This window comes from Anoplophora glabripennis, unplaced genomic scaffold, assembly GCF_000390285.2.
Source record: "Anoplophora glabripennis isolate ALB-LARVAE unplaced genomic scaffold, Agla_2.0 scaffold636, whole genome shotgun sequence".
In the NCBI taxonomy this organism is placed as follows: domain Eukaryota; kingdom Metazoa; phylum Arthropoda; class Insecta; order Coleoptera; family Cerambycidae; genus Anoplophora; species Anoplophora glabripennis.
This window is the reverse complement of record NW_019416715.1, coordinates 30,044-55,231: the sequence shown is the minus strand read 5'-3', so window position 1 is coordinate 55,231 and position 25,188 is coordinate 30,044. Positions and strand designations below refer to the sequence as shown.

Here is a 25,188-nt window from a genome sequence, read left to right as displayed (position 1 = left end):
TTTGCATTACCCAAAATGTACCACGGGGAGGTTGCAAAATCCGCCCAAGGGTGGCTTTTTTAAAGTGACTCAAAAATTACTTGTACGTGTGAATATGGTTGAGTTTAGCCCTGAATCTTGATTTGGTCATTGCCTGCATTAATATCTGACAGATACATTTTTTATTATAATTTATAGAAATCCAATAGATTTTTTGCTATCAACTAGAATAGTTGTAACGGAAATCTGCAGTCAAAAGAACTACTCGCAATTTCGAATACAGAGTTACTGTTCTGAAGTCAACATAACTCGAGAACTATGAACTTTTGGATATTGCGGCAATGAAAACTTTTGATTGGCAGGTTAAGAGCTATAACATATAACAATTTCAGTCAATTTAACTGAAATCACTTTTTCATAAGAAAGGCCTTCCATTCTGTATTTTTAAAGCTATTTTTGATTATCTCTTAACCGTCAGTATTTTTTCTTTCAGCGACAAATATGTGGAGGCTTTGGAGTTGGTACTTAATTACCTAGGGTAAGACGTACGTCCTCGTCAGCCATGCTCATCAAGGAATATCGTATTCCTCTACCACTCACGGTGGAGGAATACAGAATTGCTCAGCTCTACATGATAGCAGTAAGTACATTTTCGTTTTTCATTAAGATGGTTTCATACTAATTGACTTCATACAGTCGTTCTAAAAAATGCTTCGAAAAACAGAACCTTTCATTTTCTTTTCACTTTTTATTTGAAATTAGAAATATTCTTAATTCATTGTAGCAAACCTCTCATAAAACTGTACCTACATAACGATATAGTTTTGAAAAACATTATTTTGCTTTTATCCTTTAGTTTTTAATGAACAAACTTGGAGCGCCAAAAGAATTTTCAAGTTGAAGAAATAAAAGAAAGCTTGAAGTTTATAAAAAAAACTTAAATTCTCATGAATTATCTGTTTTTAAAAATTTGTTTTGATTTTATTGTGATTTATGAGGAAAAATACCAGTTTGTTTGGGTTTATCTGTCCTTTATGTGAGCTCGTTAAATGTCACGTTAGATACTTTTAAAAATTCTCTTCGCAAAAACCATGTCTCTAATTTCGCTCAGTTTAATTAAAAGTCCCGATGACAGCAGACTGCGGCATTTAGTTCTACAGGTTTAAATATATGAAACGGGAAATCGATATTACCTAGATACGTTAAGTACTTTATTTTTTTCTATTTATATCATTGTTCCAGTACACTTATCACGAAATTGTCTAGAAGTGTTTATTAGTTCAAACTTTTTTACTATGTTTAGCTAGATGGGCTGTATGCTGTATATACAGAATATAATAATTTTTACTGAACTAGATTTTTTCTGGATACCTATATGTTTGTATAAATACAATTAGTTATAAATCAAGGCGATATAATATTAGCTCTATATTAATCATGCCATAAATCGTCGGATAACATTATGAGTATCAGTAACCGAAACTTGATTTATTAGTTTGGATATTTTTCGATTTTTTACATAGTATTTTATTTACTGCGTGGTGTTGCAAGTTTCTACAAAAATCAGGAAATTGAGAACAAAAAAGCTTAAGCAATAGTTGATGAAAAAATCTTAATCATTGAAAATTCGAAAAAATGGGATTGGGAGTGCATCTAAATTTATAGCTGACGAAAAAACTATAATCAGCTGCAATTATTTTCAGGATAAAGAAAATACATTTAAAAAAAATAGCAGTTAAGTTGTAATGCTAAAAAATATCTTGTAAGGGTGAAGTCCCGTCCAAATCAAAGTCTCCTCAAATGTAATCTGAATTTAAATAGTGCCCTGTACATTATTGGAATTTTCATTTCCTAGTATACATTTATTTCATTTTACTATAGAAAACCCAGGGAATTGGTACCTATTCTGTACCTTTTATATTTCGGGAATAGAGAACAAACAAACAGCACCCGTATCGTCCATTCCCGAAGTATAAAAACAACCCTCGTATAAATTGTTAAACTATTTTCATTCCTTACCCATTTACTTAATGACCAAAAACAATTTTTGAATTATTTCAGTTATATATTTGACAGAAAAAATTTTACGTTTTTGGCATTTTATTGCATATTAAAAGTTTTTCGTGTGCACATTCGCTTTTCAAATCTTTTTTATTGTGTAACCGTACTAATAATGTTTCTTACATAGTTTTTAATTTAGCAGGAGAACATTACATTTACTTAAATGTCAACGTTAAAGTAAACTAGTCACGATATAGTTTTCCAGAGAATTTTAGTGGGCGCGCAACATTTCAAATTACTGAACTTAATAGGATTAATATCATACAGTGTAGAAATAGACAACCTTTTTATTATAAATACATGCCTCTGCACATGTCGCCAATAACAGTTTTTTTTATCAAAATTTTGTTTTAAAGATGAAAGATAAAATTTAATAAAATATACAGGGTGTTCCACCTCAGAGGGATTCTTCTGTAACTCTGTAACTGTAAAATTGATAAAAAAATGATTTTAATAAAAGTTGTCTGGAATCATGTGGGCCATGTAAAGAAAATATTTTAGCTTTATAGGATGCATCATTTCGCGTGGGCGCTACATAACTTTGTTATGTAGCGCCCACGCGTTGTTTGTTATTTTAAACGGAACGCCCTGTATATTATTGCGTTTTTGAATTTCTTGGTTAGAGTTTATTAGATGTAGTTGTTTTTAAAAAAAATCACGATTTCAGCTCTCTAAACGAGGCTGGATAGCGTCTAAACCGTGAGAGTTAGAAACCTGCAGTTTTCACAGTTCGTTTTGGCATAAATTACTCTATCTTTACATCTGTGAGCAAAACGTGTACGTCATTCAGATTCGGAAATACTGAGAGGTGAAAAACTTTTTTTTTTCAAATGGAAAGACCCATATTATTTGTCGTGGGTGAATGCAAAATTGAATGCCCTTTCGACTGATATAAGGTTGTCCATACTTATCTCTAACAGTTTTCCAGAAAAATCAGGTTCTTTTTTAAAGTCCGAAAAAGTAGCTATGTAACAGCGTCAAGAAGGCCTTGCAATTGTATTAGTACAACGTCGATACACAGGACTTCACAAAACTCAGCACAGCACATACTTATCGCATCCAATTACACCAAGAGTTACTAAAAGTAGACTTTCAGCGGAGACTGAAGTTTTGTCAGTGGGCACTTGAGATGTTAAATCAAGATGATAATTTTTTTAAACGGATCATGTTCTCCGATGAGGCTACTTTTCATAAAAATGCTTTCGTTAATAGTCATAATTGCCATTATTACGACACAGTAAATCCTCACCAATTCCGGACAACTCATAGCCAACGATGGTCTTTGAACGTGTGGAGAGCAATTTTGGAAACCCATGTCATTGGACCATTCTTTTTTGACCAGCATCTAACTGGAGCACTTTATTTAAATTTTTTAACAAACTTCGAAGAATGGTGGTGCTCCACCTCACAATACTGCAGTTGGTCAGTTTTTACACGAAACTTTTCCCAATAAATGGATTGGGCGCGGGGGACCAGTGAGTTGGCTTTCAAGGTGTCCAGATATGACAAGTTGCGACTTCCTTTTATGGGGATTTATAAAAAGCAAAGTTTACGTTACACCACCAACTACCGCGGAAGATATGTGGCAGCGCATTACAGTAGCATTTCAAGAAATTACGCCAGACATGCTTACCAATGTTGAACAGTCTTTTAAAAACCGAATTCGTTTGTGTATTAATCAAAATGGACGACACTTCGAGCAATTGATGTAAATCAGCGATCTAAGTATTCTTCTCCTTGTTGTGTTCCGAGTATATTGTTTCGTTTTGCGTTTTGTTTTAGTTGTTAGTGGTAGTGGTTTATTTTTGTTTGTCAAACCACTTTTTGAACATGCCAGTAAACATTGACACTGTCAGTCCCAGGCCTGATAAAATGTGAGAGAAAAGTGGTTTTGCAAGGCCTTCTTGACGCTGTTACATAGCTACTTTTTGGACTTTAGAAAAGAACCTGATTTTTCTGGAAAACTGTTAAAGATAAGTATGGACAACCTTATACCAGTCGAAAGGGCATTCAATTTTGCATTTACCCATTACAATCAATATGGGTCATTCCATCTGAAAAAAAAAGTTTTCCAACTTATAAGATTATTAAACGTAGGTCTCAGTATTTCCGAGTCTGAATAAGGTACACATTTTGCTCACAGATGACAAGATCGAGAAATTTATGCCAAAACGAACTGTGAAAACTGCAGGTTACTAACTCTTACGGTTTAAATGCTATCTAGCCTCATTTAGAGAGCTGAAGTCGTGATTTTTTTTCCAAAAACAACTGACTATCTAGAAAACGGTAAGTTTTAAATACCATGTATATTCAATAAACTCTACCTAATATTAACCAAGGAATTCAAAAATGCAATAATAGGGTGATCCGTTTAAAATAACAAAGTTACGTAACGCCCACGCGAAACGGAACACCCTGTAAAGCTAAGAATTTTACTTGTATCATTGAGAATAATATTTATAAACCAGCTTATGTAACCAATGTTTGTATTTTCCGGCCGGATTGAATAATTATTTGATTGATTGACGTTATCTAGTCACTTAATCGTTGACAAGAAGTGTATGTAATATTATTAACTAGAAGATGAATTGCTGTAGGCATAACAGTCAGCAGCTTGAGATTAAAAACTTTATGTTCCTGAAAATAGAACGATCCGTTTATAAATCTACACATGTAGTACAGGTTCAATTATTTGATTTATTTGTTTTGTATCATAATTTCTCAAAGGTCGAGAATGCGGTGGTAATGAACTTTCTTAATGTGAATTCTATAAAATAAACCTAACGGATGAAGAGAGAATTTTAAATTTTGAATAATATTTAAACAAGCCGACATTTACATTTACATTTTATCGTAAGCTTCTTGTTTATTTTTTCACTTTTCTGGATTATTGAACTATTCAGTCAATTTTTTCTAAGTATATTTGATAATTTCAAGCAGTTTTATTAATTTCTAGTAAAAATAAATACAATATTAACCCGCGAAGTAGTAAAATTCTAATAATTTATTACATGTGTAAATTGTGATTTTCAAATGCATTATATACGAGTATGCCACATCTGATTTTACCATTTTTTTTGGATAAAAGATAAAATCTGAACAAAGTAATCTTTTATACAAGATGGTTAAGTTCTAATCTTTTCAAACAGTTAATTTTGTGCTCCAGTGCCGTGCAGAGAGGCAAGTCGTGCCTTTTTATATACTTTTATTTTTCTATCCACGAATCTTTTAAGAATGTTGGTCCAGTTTTTGACAGTCTATTCAGTTTTTCATAAAAGCTACCTCTTGTTAATTTATTTCAAAGTTGCTTGGCCCTGAATTGAATTTGGAACGAGCAGTTTTTATGCTACGACAAAAAAAAAGAAACATAAATTTTGAATGATCTAGAAACTTTTTTTTGGCTAAAGATGGACCAAGGAATTTTAATTTGTCCTGGAATTGTGTCTAAAATAAACGGATGTGCCGCCTTTAAATAAAAAAAGAGGAACAATATTTTCCGAGATATTTCCTTTCTTCTAAAACTTGGCTGAAAACAATTTACAATTAATTTAGGCGGACCGAAGTGCCCTAGGAGAATTTTTTCAGATTTTTTCCAGATAAAAGATAAATAAATTGTACTAATAAAACACTTTCTTTTTTCTAAATTCTGCCGGATGCGCCAATGACATCAATTTAACTGTATAAATATTTATTATTTTGAGGAGACCAACATTAGTAAACCAGATTGGAGAAATTCGAATTGCCTTGAATTTGATTGATTCAATATTTAATTTAAAAAACAAATTAACAGTACTGTTTGATTAATAAATTAAAATTACCTGAATCACACCAAATTCTGCATTGCTGCACTGCACTGCTGGGCAATTTGTCAACCACTTGTCAACAGTAGATATTTATTGCCCAGTGGCCCAATGCAGCTGTGTTTGTATTTCGTTTGCCCGCGCTCGCATTCTTCAACTAGGCGTTTTCGTTTCTACCATCTCCACGTTTAGTCCGACCAGACCTGTATGTGGGTATGGCTAAATAAATATGGGAACAACTTTTTCAAATATTTCAATGCCGAGTTGCTGCGTCAGCGACCGAACCTGGTACATACTGTCAACCTCTTGGTTCTTTAATTGATCAAACTATACGTGTCAAGACAAAAACCAAGCAAAATCGAATTCACAAATGTATGCGAGTATCGAGGCGCTGAATCCATAGTCTTGGTCCTATCTTTGTGCTTAGATGTGTTTAATTAATGTCATTAATTTAGTTACTATTGTAATAGTAAAAAGTAATTGATTTACAGCTATTTTTTTATTGAAATCTCCATTTCATTATACAGGATGTTATACCATTAGATACACAGGACAAGGGGGCCTGTCTTATTGTCAAAAACAGACAATTTAATGCTTAAAATGTCATAATAGTGCCCTTAAAGTAATAAATACCTAACTTCTCTCAAAACTATGGGTAATGTCAACAATTAAACATACCTTTTTGTCCTGTATATCTAATAGTTACCTCAAACCGACGCGATTGATGTGAATAAAAGGTCTTACATAGTGTAGGAAAATTTTGAAAATTTTCTTGTGTGTAAGTGAACTTTGACAAAACTAAAATGTTTATAGGCATATGGTACTAATGTCTATACCGTTACTTGACATCAGATTTATCATAGTAGTCCTGCTTCTCGATCTTTTTAAAACAAACACCCAGTACAATAGTAAACAGTATCTTCGATTCACAATTAAGTTTTGAAATGATTTCTTTATATTTATGTTATCAAGGATTCGAGTTTTTTTAAATTTTGTTTATTCATTTTTATAAAAAAAATATCAACAAACCATTATAATGCCCAAGTCAATAATTAAAAAAAACATTACTGCTTATCATCAAATATTTGTAATAACGTCTACAAACTGATTTATTTTATTTATGCTTACTCATTAACTACATTTACGGTGGAGTTTGGTTATTACGACTCTGTTTTTAATGACGAACCGTATATTGTAACATATTTACACCCTTAAGTTTGGTTTCAAGTAGTTTGATTTTCTGTACCATTGTATTTAATTCAGAATTTAATTTTAGAGTATTCGCTAGTATAATGGGTGAAATAAAGCTTTCCATTTATTCAAGATAAGTATTAAGTACCTACCATTAAAGATAATCCTGCAAATGTCAAAATTTGCAAATAACTGAAATGTATCGTTAGGGTTAGGGGTAACTATTATTCTAGTTAACAACATCGTTCGCTTTTGTTTTGAAATGCTACACATCTGGAACAATTTCCATAAAATCAGTATTTTAGTTGTATTATTGCATTATTGCTTGATAAAGGGGGTATGTCTCCCTTATTATCTAATCCGAAAAAAACTTGTAGTCTTATTTTCATATGTAGCATCGGCTCTGAAAATATTGGGAAACAAATTGTGACCACACTGTATATATATTTTAATTCTTTAGAGGAAGGAGGATTAGGGCATGTATGAAGGCCTCAAGACTGTAAATACCTACACTTGAGTGGGCCTAACCATAAAACTATTTCAGTTAAAATAAGAGCCTCTTACATGCTAAAAATAGTTTTATTGGTAAGAAATACATTATCACAAGGCAATTATTTTAAAATCATTACAGATGCTGAAGTAAATGTTTTATCTTGTTAATCAATAAAATAAAACATTGAAATATAATATGTTTTAAATTATGAGTGGTAGAAATGAAATATTAACATTTTTAAAGGGATTTTAAAACCTTAAAAAATAATTTAACGTGCAGTGGATTCAAATTTTTGTTTTAAAATAATAAGTAATACCAAATATTCATAAATCTAGTAAGTGAACTCGTACTATGGGTCCTCTGAAGTGTTATAATGACAATCAATAATGGATTAACTTTGATTTGTACGCCATTTCATTTTAAACGATTTTGGAAATGGTTATAAGCCCTTCTAATGATCATGATCAAATATTAAAAAACTTTGTTGTTTCAAAGGCTATACAGTGTGTCCCAGATGGGGACTCTTGTAAACATTTTTATTGTTGATTTTGCGAGAAAGAGTTATTCTTGATAAAGTTTTGCTTATCTTGGGGAGCCATAGGCAGTAATCAAACATGTAATAAAACATACAGGGCGTCTAAAAAATTTCAATATGTGAAATTTTCCCTAAGCAAAATGCCTTTAATTTTTTTTCGTTAAAAACTATTTAACAAAGTTGTTCGAGAACTCAAGAAATACTTAATTACGGGGTTTAGTCAGAAAAGAAGAATAATCTCATTGTGCAAATAAGAACTGGTTTAATTTAAATTGTGTTGAAATGTATTTTGTTTTAGAAAAAAAGTCGGGAGGAAAGCAGTGGAGCTGGTAGTGGGGTTGAAATACTAATAAATGAACCCTACATCGATGGGCCTGGCGGACAAGGACAATATACTAGAAAAATTTACCACGTAGGAAGTCATTTACCAGGTTGTTAAAATATTGGTAAACTATAATATATGAAAGTTAAAAAATTATGTTTGGATTAATATAAATATTTGCCGTATTCACTACAAGGGAGGTATTATTTTAGATATATTTTAGGATGGATAAAGGGAATTCTTCCAAAAACTGCTCTGATGGTCGAGGAAGAAGCGTGGAATGCTTATCCTTACACAAAAACCAGATATACATGTCCTTTTGTTGAAAAATTTTCATTAGAAATCGAAACATATTATTATGCAGACAATGGCCATCAAGAAAATGTTTTTAAATTGTCTGGCAGTGATTTACGAAATCGAATAGTAGGTGAGTTTTTCACACACATACATACACATCCACATGTAATATAAATCGTTTTTCCATTTAATGCCTCTACATTGAAGATCACCAGTTTTAATTAATTTTGTTGTAGCGGGTATAATGTAAACACATAAACATATTCCAGAAACTAATTCTTTAGATCATTAAGAAATTTTTGAAAAATTTAACGTATGTGCAAATTCTCTGAAGAAGTTTTATAAAAACTGATGAAACTTCAACTAGTGATTTAAATAAGTAAAGGTAAACATCAATACGTACACAATTATGCTAACTAATGGTGGCAATATTGGGACAGTCACTAAAAACTTCAGAATATATTTTTCAAATCTTTTTAGGGCATTTGATCTTTAATGGTATTCGAAATAAAATATATCTCTTCCATTTAATCCAGAAGGTGACCTATTTCTGATAGTATTAAAAAAAAGGATCTCTTCCATTTTATCCAGAAAACAAGCCATTTCCGATTTATTAAATTTAAAACAAAACTAACACAGTTTTGAATAAATCACAGTGACAGTAAAAATATTCTTTTTACAAAAGAAAGCTCCAGAAATCTTTGGTTATAAATAAGATTTTAAATATAATGTCTTCATCGAAAGGTCATCACTGGCATAGAAATTTTGAACTTTTTAAGAAATATACGTCTAAAGAATTAAATTTTCTACACATGTAGAATATGAATTATTCATTTTATTTCTCGATGTGATAAATTTATTGAAAAGCATTTTTGAGGGATATCCCATTATTTGTACACTAATCAACAAGATCAGACTGTATATAGTCTCACAATCAATCAAAAATAGAACTAATTAAGAAGAATTTTAAATCGGCAGCAAGTAGAAGGAATTGAGAAAACTTAAAACAATGTTTTATGACATTAATAAATATGTTAAAAACAAATGCGCCTAGATGAGAACGTTGTGGTACACCTAGGGGCACTAATATTTCATGAGAATAGAGCCAATTTTTTAATACAAATTATCTGTTATCTGTCTTGAATTTTTGTCAAAACCCATGGAGAAGTCAATGGAGAAATGGCATATACTTGCTCCTTCCTCTCCAATGCTCCAGACAGGAAACTTATATAATGCAATCAATTGAGTTCAGTAGACCTACCGATTACAAATCCGAAATGCTGGCCTATGAGGGTATTATTAACAAGTGGTTTAACGTAATCACAAATTAATGACTCAAACAGTTTAGCTACTTTGATACCAGATTTAAAAATAAGGGAAGGAAATAGGGGGAATATTTTAGATTTTTAAAATAACTCAAGAATGGCTTATTTTCTGGATAAAATGGTAAAACGGATTTTTTTTTCATTTGAAGTGTAATTAGAAGTTAAATACACCAATTTACCTCAATAAGCCACTCATGTTTTATCAGTCTACATCAAACATTTTCAACTATATTTAAATAAATATTATTAAAAAATGTTAACACCCTGTATCTCAAAAGCAAAGCTATTTAGGACATAGGTGATACAAGCTTTTTCCTTAATATAATCCAAGGGGTTATTTCTTGAAATATTTTTACTACATAATATTGTGTTAGTTTTAATATAAAAAGAATTTTCAAAAACATTCTTGTAATTATAGATGTGATAGATGTTGTTAAAGACCAATTGTATGGTACAGACTATGTGAGGGAAGAGGATCCTATGTATTATAGATCAGAAAAGTCTGGTCGTGGTCCATTGGACGTAAATTGGTTGGAAGAATATTGGGAAGAAGTGAGGGGAAAGCCTCAACCATTACCAAACGGCAAAGCTCTTATGTGTGCTTACAAGCTGTGTAGGGTAGAGTTCCGATACTGGGGAATGCAAACGAAAATAGAGAGATTTATTCATGATACAGGTTTGTTTAATTTAGAAGTATAAATAGCGAGAATAAGTGAAATCAAAATAGTATAAAGTAGAACGTGATTTTGTTTTCTTTATTCTCTACGTCTGCAAATTAACAATTAATTTTTAGTATAATTTGTAAGGAATTTAAAATTATTTGGTATGAATTTCGATTTTGAAACAACAATTGTTGCATTATTTTGGTTAAATAAACAATTAATTGAAATAGGTACCTTACCTAAGTACCTTAAAAATTTGCTAAGCTTTCCATAATGTCATGAATTGAAAATTTTTAGAAGTATTAGGAAGGTTCTTCATCAAAATGAGAATTAAAGCAAAGTTATTTTATGGAATCTAGTTTTTACGCACTTAGAACTGTAATAACAAGGTTTTAAGTCTGATCAGCGGATATCACTATTAGTACCAATCCATCTACCAAATGCACAAAACATTGTCAGTAAATGTACAAAATAAATGAATATAACTAAATAATATTAAAACTTATGAATTTATATCTAAAAAACGAAGTATGTGCAGACTTATCTCCACTTGAACAGAGAACCAATCACCGTACAATTTTGTGAGTTGAATATTGTAACACTCTGTATACTATCATCAATTCTAATGGGAGTTTTGCTACCTTTTCAGGTATTGCCATAAAATCATTGGAAGAATGGCTATTACATTATCTTTATAAGGACAATGACGACAATAGATGGTTAAGGCCTGCCCATTGTGCAATTTAAATGTCGATTTGACATATCATATTTGCCGTATGACTAATTTGACCATTGGCATTTAATTTTTAACTGAATTATTTTAAACTACAAAAAACATCATTATTCTAAAGTGCATTGATTATTTAAATACGCATCTGAAAAAATTTCCACAATAATTGCCAGAAATTTTTCCATTAAAATATACAAACCGTTGCCCACCCACTAAAAATTTAACAATGTTTAGTTTTTAACTAACTGAATTAAAAGTAAACTGAAACAGATTATATATCATTGAATATATTTGATTATATTTAATTAATTAGATAATAGTTTTATAAATCTGAAAATGGTTGTCTTTCCAATTTATAATAACCAAAGCATAAAAGTTACCACGAATATCAAAATATTTTCTAAAAAATACAAAACCATCAATTTTAACACTTGCCGTTAATGGCGGTGCCAATTAACATACTGTGATGCTATTTATTACCACTGTCCTTTATAAAGCCTCTAAAGGCCTTTATAAAGGCTACTAAAGTCTCTAGATATTGATAAAGTACCACAGTCAACTGTCATTTTGGAATAAAAGTCCTGTTTCCAAATACTTATATAAAATTTTTATTGACAAACTTGATATATAAGTTTGAATTTTCAATTCAATTAATTAATGTACAATTAATTATGTAATTCCTCAATATTTCTGTTTATAATACTACAACAATTAATAGATTTTTTATATAAATTTTACGAATTGACATATATGTCAAACTGCTATATTTGAGCAAACAAGAATTTGGTCAATCTAGGAACTTTAGAAGCTACAATTTATTTGTGTCATCTCTTAATAGGAAGTACAACTAAAACCTCATATGCTTGTTCTCCTTTTATTTAGTGAGAGAGTACAGTGGCTAACCGATTAAAAAAATTTATACATTGTGTCCCACTAAGAACCAGTCGATCTAAAATGGGGATGATGAAATTTGAATGATTTTTTTTATATTATGACAATCTATTGCTTGCCAATTGTAATTTTAATTCTAATTAAGACAAGTATTATTGTTCATTACCGTAAAAAGTGATAACCAAAAAAAAACTCGGCCGGATAAAGATAAAATAATTTTTTATTATCATTATTGTACAAAATAGCTACGAAAGAGCTAATCTTCAAAATGACCATTTTAAAAAGCAACTCCAGAAGCAAACTAATACCTTTTGCAATTTTAAATCTAGAAAAAATCGAAGATATTTATTATCTTTCTACTATTGGCTATAGAAGTACGTAGGATTTTTTTTAAATGAAATATTGTAAAAACGGCGCACTCTTGAAAAAAAATTTAGATTTTTTTGCCAAAAAATAAGCAGTTAATTATTTATAAAATAAAAGTTCAAATCGAATCGAAAACCCCCTACGTACTTCTATAGAGAATCTAATTGTGAAGCTACTATCAAAATTTCAAAGTGATCCCTGCAACCGTGTTGAAGTAATTAGTTCGCTAAGATTGAAAAAAGTGGTTTCGAGGAAAATACACAAAATGGAGAATGCAAAGGAAAAATGAACGCATGCTTGGCGTCACTTTGCAGCTGTACAGACTCACATATACAAATTTATTATGACAGTAGCGTACCCTGGTAACCTTTTGAGTATCCTCAACGTCTTCTGACCTACAGGTAACAGTGATGAATCAGAGCGCACCGCATGAGTGATCGTGCTAAGCAGGTGCTCCGAAGCACTGCAGGAACATTTTCAGCAGAGCCTGTAAAGATTTTTTATTTACTATAAAACCAATTGCATATTCAATGTGACAAAGTCAGTAATGTTTATTTCTGTCTTAATATTTTCTAGCTCTCAGGAAAACAATGCTTAGGGCTCACAGACAGGCGTGGGCATGGCAGGACGAGTGGCATGGGTTAACAATGGAAGATATACGGGAAATTGAAAGGCAGACCCAGTTAGCTCTGAAAAGGAAGATGGGTCAAATTGAAGATGAAATAGGTATGCATTAATTATGACATGCAAATTCAGTACTTTACATTGATTTTAGAAAGTCGTCTCTGTTTTTGCTTGTATTTCCTTAAGACGTTATATTTTTTAAGAATAACTGTTTTAAGGATGTCCATTTCCTTATTTATTTAAAGAAAATAATTAGTTTAGTATTTTCCATTATTTATCGTTTTCTATACCTGATGTCCAGTTTTTTCAGGTAGGATTTTCTTAAAGAAAAATACATTTTATAGTTTCTACTTCATTTTAAATATTCATATACAGGGTGCTACTTTAAATGGGGGTCAGTATTTATTTTTTAGTCATAGTCAAATTACAATTCTTTTTAAAATTGCACATAAACTCTTGTTTGTGACGATGTGCATGCTTGCTAGTGTTGTATGTTGTTACTTTTTTAAACCAACTGTGTCGACTAACGGAATGACAGATTGAAACTGTAATAGAAAATAATTTCATAAGAACGGATTGTTTTTTCTACGACTTTGCAACGTGTTTTAAAGTTAACATTTTTTTTATGTTGACGTCAAAGTACTAAGAAAAATTTTGAGTGTTTAAAAAATATATTTTTTACATGATTTATTAAACATTAACAAATATGTATGTGGATAGGCATCCTTTACTATTTGTAAGTAACACTTTCTTTTTAATTAATTCTTTGTGTTTTATAAAATACTACTTTGATAGATTTGGAATATTTTTTTAAATCATTTTAAGTTTTTAATAAAAAGTATTTGTTGCTATTTTCTTAAAGCACTGTGTCTAGTTTGTAAAATTCAACGTCAATGACAGTGACCTAGTTTAGGTTGTTATTTATTTATTGTTAAATTTATGTGTGATGTTATAAGACATGTATACGAGTCAAGAGAGGTGAGATTTGACAACAATGCATGCTATAACTCTCTATGTGTTTGCGGTTGTTTGAGGTTATACTATCTTGTCCAGCGATGGTATAAAAATTACAAAGGAGTAAAAAAAAATATATGACTCCCATTTAAAGTTAATACTCTTTATACTTACAATACAAAATACTTGCAGTGCTATTCCTGTAAATAGATGTGTTTATTTGCAGATGAAGATGATAATTTAAATAACAGTGCGGCTAAAGAGGACCCTTGTAAAACATTAGCTGCCACTCTTGGTAGCATTGAGGTATCTGAAGACAGTCCGTTATTAACAAAAAATACGAGCATTCCAGCTATACAAACTGCTGCAAGCTCTGATGCTGATCTTTCACCGGAAGATGAAATGTTGTCTATTAAGTAAGTTAATATTAAAAAAATAATTTTCTTCTACATAAAACAATGTGAGATTTTAATTGTATGTGGTAGCGGCCTTATTCGTTTAACCAGAATGCAAGATGTTTCAACATTTTATATCAGTGGTTCCCAACCGGTGATCTGAGGACCACAGGCGGTTCAAATTAGTCTAATCGCGTGTTCCCAAATAGTTTGACATCTTAATTTATCCGAAAGGAAAGCCCTAAACTTTCATTCACTGTACATAACCAAAGTAAAGCTCAGAGTTGACGATATGGGCGTATCATTAAGTAGCATCATCAACGTCATAAAAATTCTCTGCTAGTGAAGCAAATGCAGGCTAAGAAATCTCGTTAGGGAACGTTTTTTGGGCCTAATAATAGTTTGTTATATTTTTTAAGAATGTTTGTGTCTTGTTTCGGAATAAAAGTGTGTTTTTATAATTGTAGGTTGGTGGTACTGTTTTTGATATCTATGCAGAGTTTTGATTAAATATATTCAATTTCTGCTCATATTTTTGTAAACATACGAAATTGAGTTTATCAATTTTCACTGTCTGATTTTTTTGAACACAGAATTTGCATTAAATTTTGTTTGCGGAATGAATATTCTGCCGCGGAAACGTTGAGGATGTTACAGAAGGCCTTTGGTGACAAGGTTATGTCTCAAAAATGTTTACAAGTGATACAAAGACTTTAAAGAAGATAGAGAAAGCGTTAAGGACGAATAGCATGTCATAAGATCATCAAAGTCAGCTGATGAACAACACGTAATGAAATCAAAGATCTTATGCTCGAAAAACGTCAGTTAACAATGAGAGACCTTGTTTCAAAAGGTTCAGTAAATACCATTTTAAAAAATTCATTGTACCTTAGACGCTTCAAATCTTGTTTGGTTTCAAAAACGCTCAACTTATTTGAAACACAGCATCCCGTTGACATATGTGAAACAATGATTTCTGACTACCAAGACGTCATAAAACGCAAAGATTTGGATCTACGTTTACGACCTGGAAACCAAGACCAAAAAAACCACGCCAGTCACTCAAAAATCAAGGTTATATTGACAGTTTTCTTTGATTGTCAAAGCGTAGTGCACTATGAATTTTTTCCAACTAGCCAAACTGTTAACAAGAAATATTATTATTTGAGTGTTATGCTTTGTTTGCGTGATGCTATTTGCCACAAAAGGCCGGAGTTATGGACAGACGACTCTTGGTTTCTGCATCATGATTATGCACCGACTCACACAGCATTGATAATTCGAGACCATTTCGCTAAAAATTCAACTCATATCGTTCCTCAACCACCGTATTTGCCTGATTTAGACCAAGTGACTTCTGGCTGTTCCCTAAACTCACTTCGTGGATATTGTTTTAACTCCATCTAGGAAATAAATGCTGAATCGACGGAAGCATTGAAGGCCATACCGAAAAAGGACTTTTCAGACTGTTTCGAGAGTTGGAAAAAACGTTGGCATAATTGCATTGTATTGGGTGGGAAACACTTTGAAGGCGACGAAATTGATTTGGAAGCATAAATGAAGTTTTTTATTTTTTAAACAAATTCATCTTATTTTTTGGACGAGTTATAACACATGCTCCCTGAAGAGCCAAGTATTGCTTTAAGCCTGTGTCAGACAATGCAATTTAGTTGCAGCGACAAAATTGCGGGGATAAAATTGCACGCTTATTATCATACATTGGGACAGAATTGCTGCAATTTGTTTAGTTTGTAGTATTGTTACCAACTGTGCATTGTTTAACATGTCAAATTTCTTGTATGTATTTTGTAAACAATTGTTTTTTATTCAAGCAAAACATTGCAATGGATGAAAATTTAAAAGTAAATTGCTGTATAGCTTTAATAGTGGCTTTAACAGTGTTACTAACAACAACCATGATCAACAGCTAGGTTGGTAATAAACAAATCTTCATAAAAGCAACTAGAATCCATGCAATTTTGTTGCACGGAAAAGAGCATGTTCTAATTCATGCAATTCAGTTGCCGGGACATAATTACATAGTCTGCTAAGAAAAATTTCATGGATTCTATTGCGGCAACCAAATAATCTCTGCAACAAAATTACATTGTCTGATACAGGCTTTAGTGGTCTGCCATCTCTCAAAAGTTGGGAACCACTGTTCTATATACATTAATAAAAATCCATTTACTTCTATCTACAAATTTTAGAAAAGAAGAAAAATGGCACCAACCACGCAATTTACACTCTCCTAGTTCATCATCGATTAAAAGTTTTGATCTACAAGTGGCTAATTGGCGGATAGAAAGTTTAGGTAGAGATTCGGAATCACCAGCCGATGAGGAATATTTCGATTGTGAAGGTATATCATTAAAGTAATAATGGTAATAGAAGCTTATTAATATTGTTTTGATTCCAGATATGACGGATTCTTCTTCGTTAGCAAAATGGAGTTCCGTAGACCTCCTTACTGAAGAGGAAGTAGATACAGCATCACCGACGACTGTTACTGTAGACAAACAAGGTAAAAAGTTTTCATTTAATTTATAATACCATCAATTTATCATCTGGAAATGTCTTGCAGAAGACAGCATATTTTCACCAACATTCCTACAGAGAGTAGCTAGTGAACGGGGTAACAGACGATTAATGCAGAGAGCGAAAATAAACTCCCTTGATGCCTCTTGCCCGGACTCACCAAGTGCTTCACCAGCTCATCAACCCTGTAACACAACAGTATTAATATTAGTCCTCCATGCTGGAAGTGTATTAGGTAATATTATTTTCCTGCTAATGATTACAATTTGCGATGTTTTTTTGTCTTTAGATGCTAATGTAGATATGGCTGCAAAGAAATCCGACGTCACTACTTTCCGTGGTGCATTCGAGATGGTGATGCGGCAACATTATCCATCGTTAATTGGTCACATTGCAATAAGATTAGTGTCTTGTCCCTCAATTTGTACAGAAGGATTAGGAATATTATCCAGGTAAGAATATTTAGTTTGGTTAAGTATCGTCTCCTAAATAGAATCTTTCTTGTTTTCAGCCTTAGTCCATACAGTTTTGATGTTTCTCCCTCGTGTATAGACGTACCACAAATCACTCACGATTCCATTCCTATTGGTGCTATTCCTATATTAGCTTCCTCAACTTCTGACTATATCGAAGCTGTGTCACGGACAATCACTGCAGCAAATGCTGCATATCAAGGTAATTTATGCAAATTTATAACTCTTAATGAAATATACAGTTTTACAATTATTAATATAATATTTATTTATATTAAGTTTGTAAAGTATATTTTTCCTCTGCAATTTCAGTAAAACGTTATATAATAATGAGATGTTGAATAAGTTGTCGCTGTTTTCTCGTGAAAATTAATGCTTTATTTAAAAAAATTTTCACTTATAATCTCCCTAGTGCTTGAATTATTTCTGGAAATTTTTCTGAAGGAACGCATTTTCTAGAAAAATGCGTGATTGAGGAAAAATTTCTGGACATTAATTCAGGGACGTGGGGGATTTGGTAAGAAAATTTTACAACCAAAATTTATTTTAAAAATTTGACATGTTTCATTTTGAAACTTATTTCCCCAAAATAAAGTTGCCTTGACAGGTAGACATTGTTTTGTGGTGCATGACATATTTGTTTCTTCTTAAGGTGGCCATATTCCCGGCCGAGAAATAGTGAAATTTCTGGCGTTTTTAGGTACTGAAATCTTTGAAAGTAAAACGTGTAGAACAAAAATCCTTGATGTTTTGTTTATTCATTGTTACCATTTAAATTTACTCAAATAAAATAATAACTAACAAAAAAGCGTTTGTAGAACATGCGTTTGCTGTTATTCTAACCCCACATTTTAAGAATTATTTTCACGTACTTATAAATAAAAGTAAACAATTTTATATGTAGGACTAAGCAAGTAAATGTTATAAGAATATTTACATGTGGAATTATAAATAAAAAAGTTAGTATTTTCGAAGATTTCAGTACCTAAAGCCTTGATGGTTTGATCGTTTTTTGCACCTGTTTATTCGTTTTACTGCGGCGTCTTTGAAAATAACCAGATGGCATGACATAACATTCCTATTATTTGATAAGCTTTAGATTATTCAGTTATTAAATGTTTGAAATTATTTGTCTTTGCGGAAAACACTATTTAAAGAATATGGGGCCCTTAAACGTCACATAATTTAATCGCATTTCATGTATTTTTTTAAATTCAAAAATGGCTTGTTTTGAAAATGAAAATTGTAAAAACATAAAAGCAGAAGTGGCAAATTTGACTATATAGGTAAGTTTTTGTAGAAAACTGATGTCCATGGCAGTTTATCAATAATTCTTATTAAAACATAAAAAAACACATTCCTTGCACTTTAGTAATAAAAAAGGCATTTGATTTTTGAATTATGATATTTATGTTTGCAGTACAATTCACTTAGTATTACTAAAATAGAAGGAAAGTAAGTTTTTGTGGTAAACCGATGTCTATGGCAAATATCAATGATTCTTAAGAAATCATAACTGCAATCAAGTATAGGCTTAGGCTTGTGATGTCAAATTCGTCTTCGCTATACATCACATTGACGGTCATTTCCTCTATCTTCTAATTCTTTACAATTAAATCATGGCAGAGAACAACCAAAAAACTAATTTAAAACCTTATAGTATATGTAATTCTTGCACCAAAATAGGGGACATTCTTATGTCTCATAAAAATTTAAAGTATTTGCCATATTTACTGAAAAAACTGGAATCAGTCCGCATCAATAAAACCTTTTCGCAGTTATTCAAAAGATTTTGGAGGAATATATCCCATCTTTTTTACGTAAAACCAGGGCTCAGCAGAACAAAATTTCATCAAATTATTACATATATTTTATGAAACACAGACATCTGATGGAAATTAAAAATAAAGTTAATAATTATGCTCCTCGTTACTCTCTGTTGCAGAGAAGAGTTCCAGCCAGAATTTCAAAAACATTTAGCGTTAATAGAAGAAATCTCGGAACAAATATTTGGTAAATAATTATTGGTATCTATTTATTATTTTAAAATAAATAAAAACATTACAAAGCAAAATTCTGGATAGGTACTGATTTTTGAACCATATGACAGCTGTCATAAAAAAAAATTCCACTTATTAATTTTGTTTGCCTAGCTTGGCAAAAGGAAAAAAAAATCCGAAAAATTTGAAGGTTGCCATGGGCAACTGTCGAAATTACAGTATGTAATTGGCTCAAAATGACAGGTGTAAAATTTTCACTGAAAGTATTGTCCATCTTTTGTGGCTATCCAAGAATCTATACATTCTTTGGCATCTTCATAAGAAGGGAACTACTGCTTAGCCAGGCCATGTGCCATCAATCAGAACAAGTGATAATCGGAAAGGACAATGTCTGGTGAATATGGCAGATGAGATAGGAGTATTTAATAGTTTCCAGGTAGGTTTTCACGGGTATTGCAACATGTGTCCGAGCGTTGTCATGCTGCAAAATCGCTCGATCTCTCATGATGGTTTCACTCAGTGGAGCAGCTCATAATAAACTACGCCCAGCTGATGCAACCAAATGCAGAGCAGAGGCTTGGAACCATGGATATTCGGCTTTGCTGACGATGTTGACGCATGGTGGGGCTTGTCCCATGATTTTCTACGCTTAAGATTATCTTAGCTTATCAATTTTTCATCGCCATTTACAATACCATGCAAGAAACCATCCTTTTTCTGATGTTGAAGCAGCTGTTCACACGTGCAAAGACGCCATTGGACGTTTCTCGGTTGCAACTCGTACACACTCAATGTCCTTGCTTTTGAATCATTCTTAATGCTTTCAAACGTTTAGAAACGTTTGTGTGGTCAATACCTAATGATTCTGCAAGTTCAGTCTGCAGATAACCTGAGTATTCAAACTATTTCGGTGTCACAGAGGCTTTTTTTCTACCACTTCAAAAATCATAATTTTTGAAGCATCTAAACCAATCTCTGCATATTGTTTGTGTCAAAGCATGGACACGGTAAGTCTCAATAAGAATTCTGTGTGCTTCAGCTTCAGATTTCTTTTGAATAAAGTTATGCAGTAAAATTGCCCGCAAATGCTTTCTTGGGCACGTAATTCGACATGTTTAACACTACGGAAAAAATGTAGTTTACACTTCGGCGAAGTAATATGCACTGAATTTCATATGTGTGTTACCATCTTAAACTAGCCGCTTGCAGTTCTTGTAACTCCATCTGTTGGAAAACATTGAGAATTTATTCAACATTCCATTATTACATAGTTACATCCGTGTCACATATTACCGACAGATTTTTTAAGCAAATCCTTTATTTTATGCAATGTTCAGCTAATATAATAACTGTTTTCTTTTATATGATTCGTAATCATTTATTTATTCATCCATGATATTATCTATTAAATTTTAATTACAAACACGATAAAAAAAATATTTAACCAAATAAGTGATAAAATACTACAGTATATCAGTAAAAATTCTCTGAAGCTTGCTTTGGTATTCGACCAATTCAACTTAAATATTTCATATCCTGCTCTGGCTGAAACAGCTCATATAGCTGCTGTAGTATTACATGACGCAAGAATATTGCAGATTTGTCAGTTTGCACTTTATATCACATAAACATAAATAATTACAGAAAAATAAATTACAAAAATTTAGAAATTTTGTTGTCTTAGATGACAGGAGAAATTTACATGGTGCAAAATAAGCAATCAATATCTTACAGTATTATTTATTGAAAAAATTGCATCAACAAGTTCCAAACACAGTTTAGAAAAATATTTCGAAAACCGATCATTGGATTCTAAAACAAAACTGAGATTTTATAGATCATTTTAAAAATTTGTAGCTAAATATTTGTAACATAAATTATTTGAATTATAGACTTCATAGATATTTTTATGTAAAACTGGTAGCAACAATTTGATAATGACATTTATTAAAAGTAGCACTTTTATACAGAATCTTATGTACTTTTAAGAAATTAGTAACAATATTTTTCACAAGGCACAGCAGGTACTCAGTACCTAGGACTTTATATGTTCACAAACAGCATTTATTACAGACATATTACCCACTAGAGGAACCTAAGGGTTAATTGTTGTTATTGCAGGAAACAACTACTCCGCTAATGCCTTGATTGGCATTGAATTATACAGGTTTAATCAATATGTGTTAAAAGACAGCTAGAATTATTCAGTGGAATCATCAGACATATACCGGTTTCAATTTTATTTGTCCTTATCAGTATGTATGTCTTTTTAGATATTGTAGGTATAATTCAATGCTGGTCAAAACCTGTGACAGTTGTATTGTTACTCATCTGTCACGGCCAACCTAAAATGTGCGAAACAGATGGAAACATCATTTTAAGAAAAGGTAAATGTTTATTCGTAAATAAAATGAAAACCATTGGATTTAGGTAAAGGGAAACTTTAACAAAATTACACTTAATTTTGGTGCAGAATATGAATATGTTAAAAAAAATTAGGGGTTTCCATTTAAAAATTTCAAGTTTTCCACATTTTCTGGACTTCATATTTGTAAAAAAAAATTTTTGACCACCCTGTATAAAGACTGGAAAATGTTCATGTCAAATTCGATAAATTAGGTCTTCCTCTACAAAATGTCGAATTTGCACAAAAAAATAAAGCTATGTTTCCGGGAAAACTAAATTTTGCTGACAGTCTGCATCTCTCAATTTTTGCTTAAAAATCAAAATATCTCGGAAACGGTCAATCCTAAGTATGGAGTGTGCTATATGTTTTCAACTTACAAATAGATGCTCTTTCCAAAAATGCAATAATATACAGGGGGTTCCATTTAAAATAAGAAAGTTAGTATCGACTTCTGGCATATCCGGAAGTACGATGACCTTGAAAATATTTTAGCTTGGTAGGCCCCACGGTCCGTATCACACCATCACAATTTCAAAAAAATCCTTTGAGCGGTTTCCCAGATATCCATCAATGGAGTTCGTGGTGGGAAACCCTGTATATGCAAGTATTGACCTCGGTCTTTTTAAGATATTATAAAATGCATTATTAATGCAGATCTTGTTTGATCGTCATCAAATATTTGATTTATTTGATGATAAAAATGAAATAATGATTTGTTGGTAAATATTATTTCACAAGATTATTTATTGGAAACTAGCTGATCCGACAGACGTCCTGTCTAAACTTCAATAAATTTGTGGGTGATCGAAAAGCTTTCAGTTTTTCCAGAATTTTTTAGCTTACCGAGCAACTTTTCCAATTTTTCTTTCCCTAAAACCCTTATTCGGACTATTACTAACTGCTACGAACATTTAAACTCTTTTTAAGTTATAATAATCTCACCCTGAAAGCCAAAATATTTCCAACTCTTTGGAAAGAAGCCAAAGTAGTTCCGGTGTTTAAAAGTGGTGATAAATCTGAAATAATCAATTACAGGTCCATCTCTATTTTATCAAATTGTGCTAAAGTTTCGAAATAGTATTATATAACAGAATTTATCCTGAGGTCCGTCATCAAATTTCAGACCATAAATTTTTATATATTCCTCATGTTCTCGCAGTAGAAAGAGTGCAAAGGAGATTTTAAAAATATTTGGCTCTAAATGTTGATGGTCAATATCCTGTAAGAGGAATATATTATAATTATTTAACAAATAGGTTTAATGTTGATTCTCTAGAGTTAAGAAGAAAACATATTTTGTTTAGACTGCTGCATGTTGAGATCGATTCTCCTGACCTTTTAGGGCAAATTGTTTTTAATACGTCTATGTATCATTCTAGGCAAAGTATTACTTTTGATATGTTTAGAGTGAGAACTAATATCCGTCTGAAGTGACCACTATACGTAATGAGTAAAAATTTTAATAGCTTTGCACACTTATATGATATTAACAACTCTTCAATTAATGAAATTATTAAATTAATTCGTAAGTATGTTTAGATAAATAGTAATGTAAATATTTCCTGTTCAATATTTTTTGATTGTTTGTATGAATATATAGAAATTGTGAATCGTGTTTGCACTATAATTGTGAATATTTAAATTTTGCTCTGTAAATGGTGCTTGTACACTGTTGGTCAAATAAAGTTATTATTATTATTATATGATTTAAAAAAAAATTGCCAAATCGGCCCAGATGTTACCAAGTGTTGCGCTTACCAACGAACAGTATTTAATTTTATTTATATAGATAATCAACAGTTTTAATGACAGATAATTTAGTTAAAAAAAAACTCTGTGCCATCAGTTTTCTCAACTTCTAGTAGTTCCTAAGAAATAATTTAACTCAGCCTAATTCATTAAGAGACATCCTGTATAAGATTTCAATTTATATTTCAGACTTTATTAAATCAGACGAAGGGCAAGGTTTTGCTGGTCAGGTGTGTTTTGTAGCTGATTCCATAGGTTCCATTTTAGCTTACGATTCTTTGTGTAGAACATCAAAGTATTCTTCAAGACATGGTAGTGAGAATAGTATACTGGATAATGATTATCAAAAAGGTAATTTATATGTAAAATACAGTATATAAAAATTTAAAAAAAGGATTTTTGAGACAGTGATTTTAATAGTAACCTTAATCAAATAAAGCAATTTTTTATATGAAGAAATTTCTGTAACTAAAAGTAAGCTAGATTTAGAAAAGTTTATAGCCGTTACAGTTAAATAATCAGTAGTTGTATGTAATTTTGAAAGAACTATTGGTTCTGTGTTTTAGACGATGTACAAATAAATGAAACTGGATATTTAACTGCACCATCACCAAGAAGAAGATCCTCTTCGACGAGCGACCAATCTGGACAAATTAAACTAGAGTTTGATGTAACAGACTTCTTCATGTTTGGAAGTCCACTTGCGTTAGTTCTAGCATATAGAAAGATATCTGCCCAAGACGACAAAGCAAGTGAGTATAGAAAAATAAATTGTAAGCTGTAATATTTTGTGCTGCGGTCTTTCACTTTATCATTTTTTAGACAATATAACCCGTCCAACCTGTCTTCAAGTTTATAATATGTTCCATCCAACTGATCCTGTGGCTGCAAGATTGGAACCTCTTTTGTCAGCAAGATTCTCGATATTGCCACCTGTGAATGTCTCCCGATATGCCAAATACCCCTTGGGCAATGGTCAACCTTATCATTTGCGTAAGTTCTTGGATATTTTATTTTTGACGGTAATGGCATAATTATAAAATTTCATATAGTAACATGTAGTAGCAAATAATTACTTTTTGTTGAACGTAACTTTGAATTGAAAATTTGAAATCTTCCTCTTGCATCTCATAACTAGTCACTCAAAGAATTTCATTTGTAAATTTTTTTAACAATTCTTTATAGTTATTGACAAGATATCTGAGATTTTAAAATTAACCATTGTTGCTTTTGTTTTCTAAAAACTATTAGCCAGTAGCTCTTCGAGTCACTAGTATTGTAGTGATCTGGTATTTTTGTCAAAATAGAAACAGTTTGTTATTATATGAAATATTATACAGTCTGTCAAAAAACTATCTGGAATTTGTCATTTAAAAATTTAGTGTAAAGTAGATCA

The 25,188-nt window shown here is 31.5% G+C and overlaps 1 protein-coding gene across 4 annotated transcripts in view; it reads left to right on the top strand.

Moving 5' to 3' along the window:
- The window catches only part of LOC108912537 (protein retinal degeneration B), a 70,491-nt gene that overhangs the window by 27,871 nt on the left and 17,432 nt on the right, over positions 1 to 25,188 (top strand). For all 4 annotated transcript variants that reach the window (XM_018717787.1, XM_018717788.2, XM_018717789.2 and 1 more), the window contains exons 2-15: positions 473 to 619; positions 8,358 to 8,490; positions 8,605 to 8,808; positions 10,422 to 10,679; positions 13,229 to 13,378; positions 14,457 to 14,646; positions 16,836 to 16,987; positions 17,045 to 17,149; positions 17,210 to 17,398; positions 17,453 to 17,615; positions 17,675 to 17,838; positions 23,982 to 24,143; positions 24,359 to 24,544; positions 24,615 to 24,785. In XM_018717787.1, coding sequence (XP_018573303.1) covers positions 542 to 619; positions 8,358 to 8,490; positions 8,605 to 8,808; positions 10,422 to 10,679; positions 13,229 to 13,378; positions 14,457 to 14,646; positions 16,836 to 16,987; positions 17,045 to 17,149; positions 17,210 to 17,398; positions 17,453 to 17,615; positions 17,675 to 17,838; positions 23,982 to 24,143; positions 24,359 to 24,544; positions 24,615 to 24,785 — 2,305 coding nt within the window. In that variant the 5' untranslated portion in view covers positions 473 to 541. The remainder of the gene's footprint in view (positions 1 to 472; positions 620 to 8,357; positions 8,491 to 8,604; positions 8,809 to 10,421; positions 10,680 to 13,228; positions 13,379 to 14,456; positions 14,647 to 16,835; positions 16,988 to 17,044; positions 17,150 to 17,209; positions 17,399 to 17,452; positions 17,616 to 17,674; positions 17,839 to 23,981; positions 24,144 to 24,358; positions 24,545 to 24,614; positions 24,786 to 25,188) is intronic.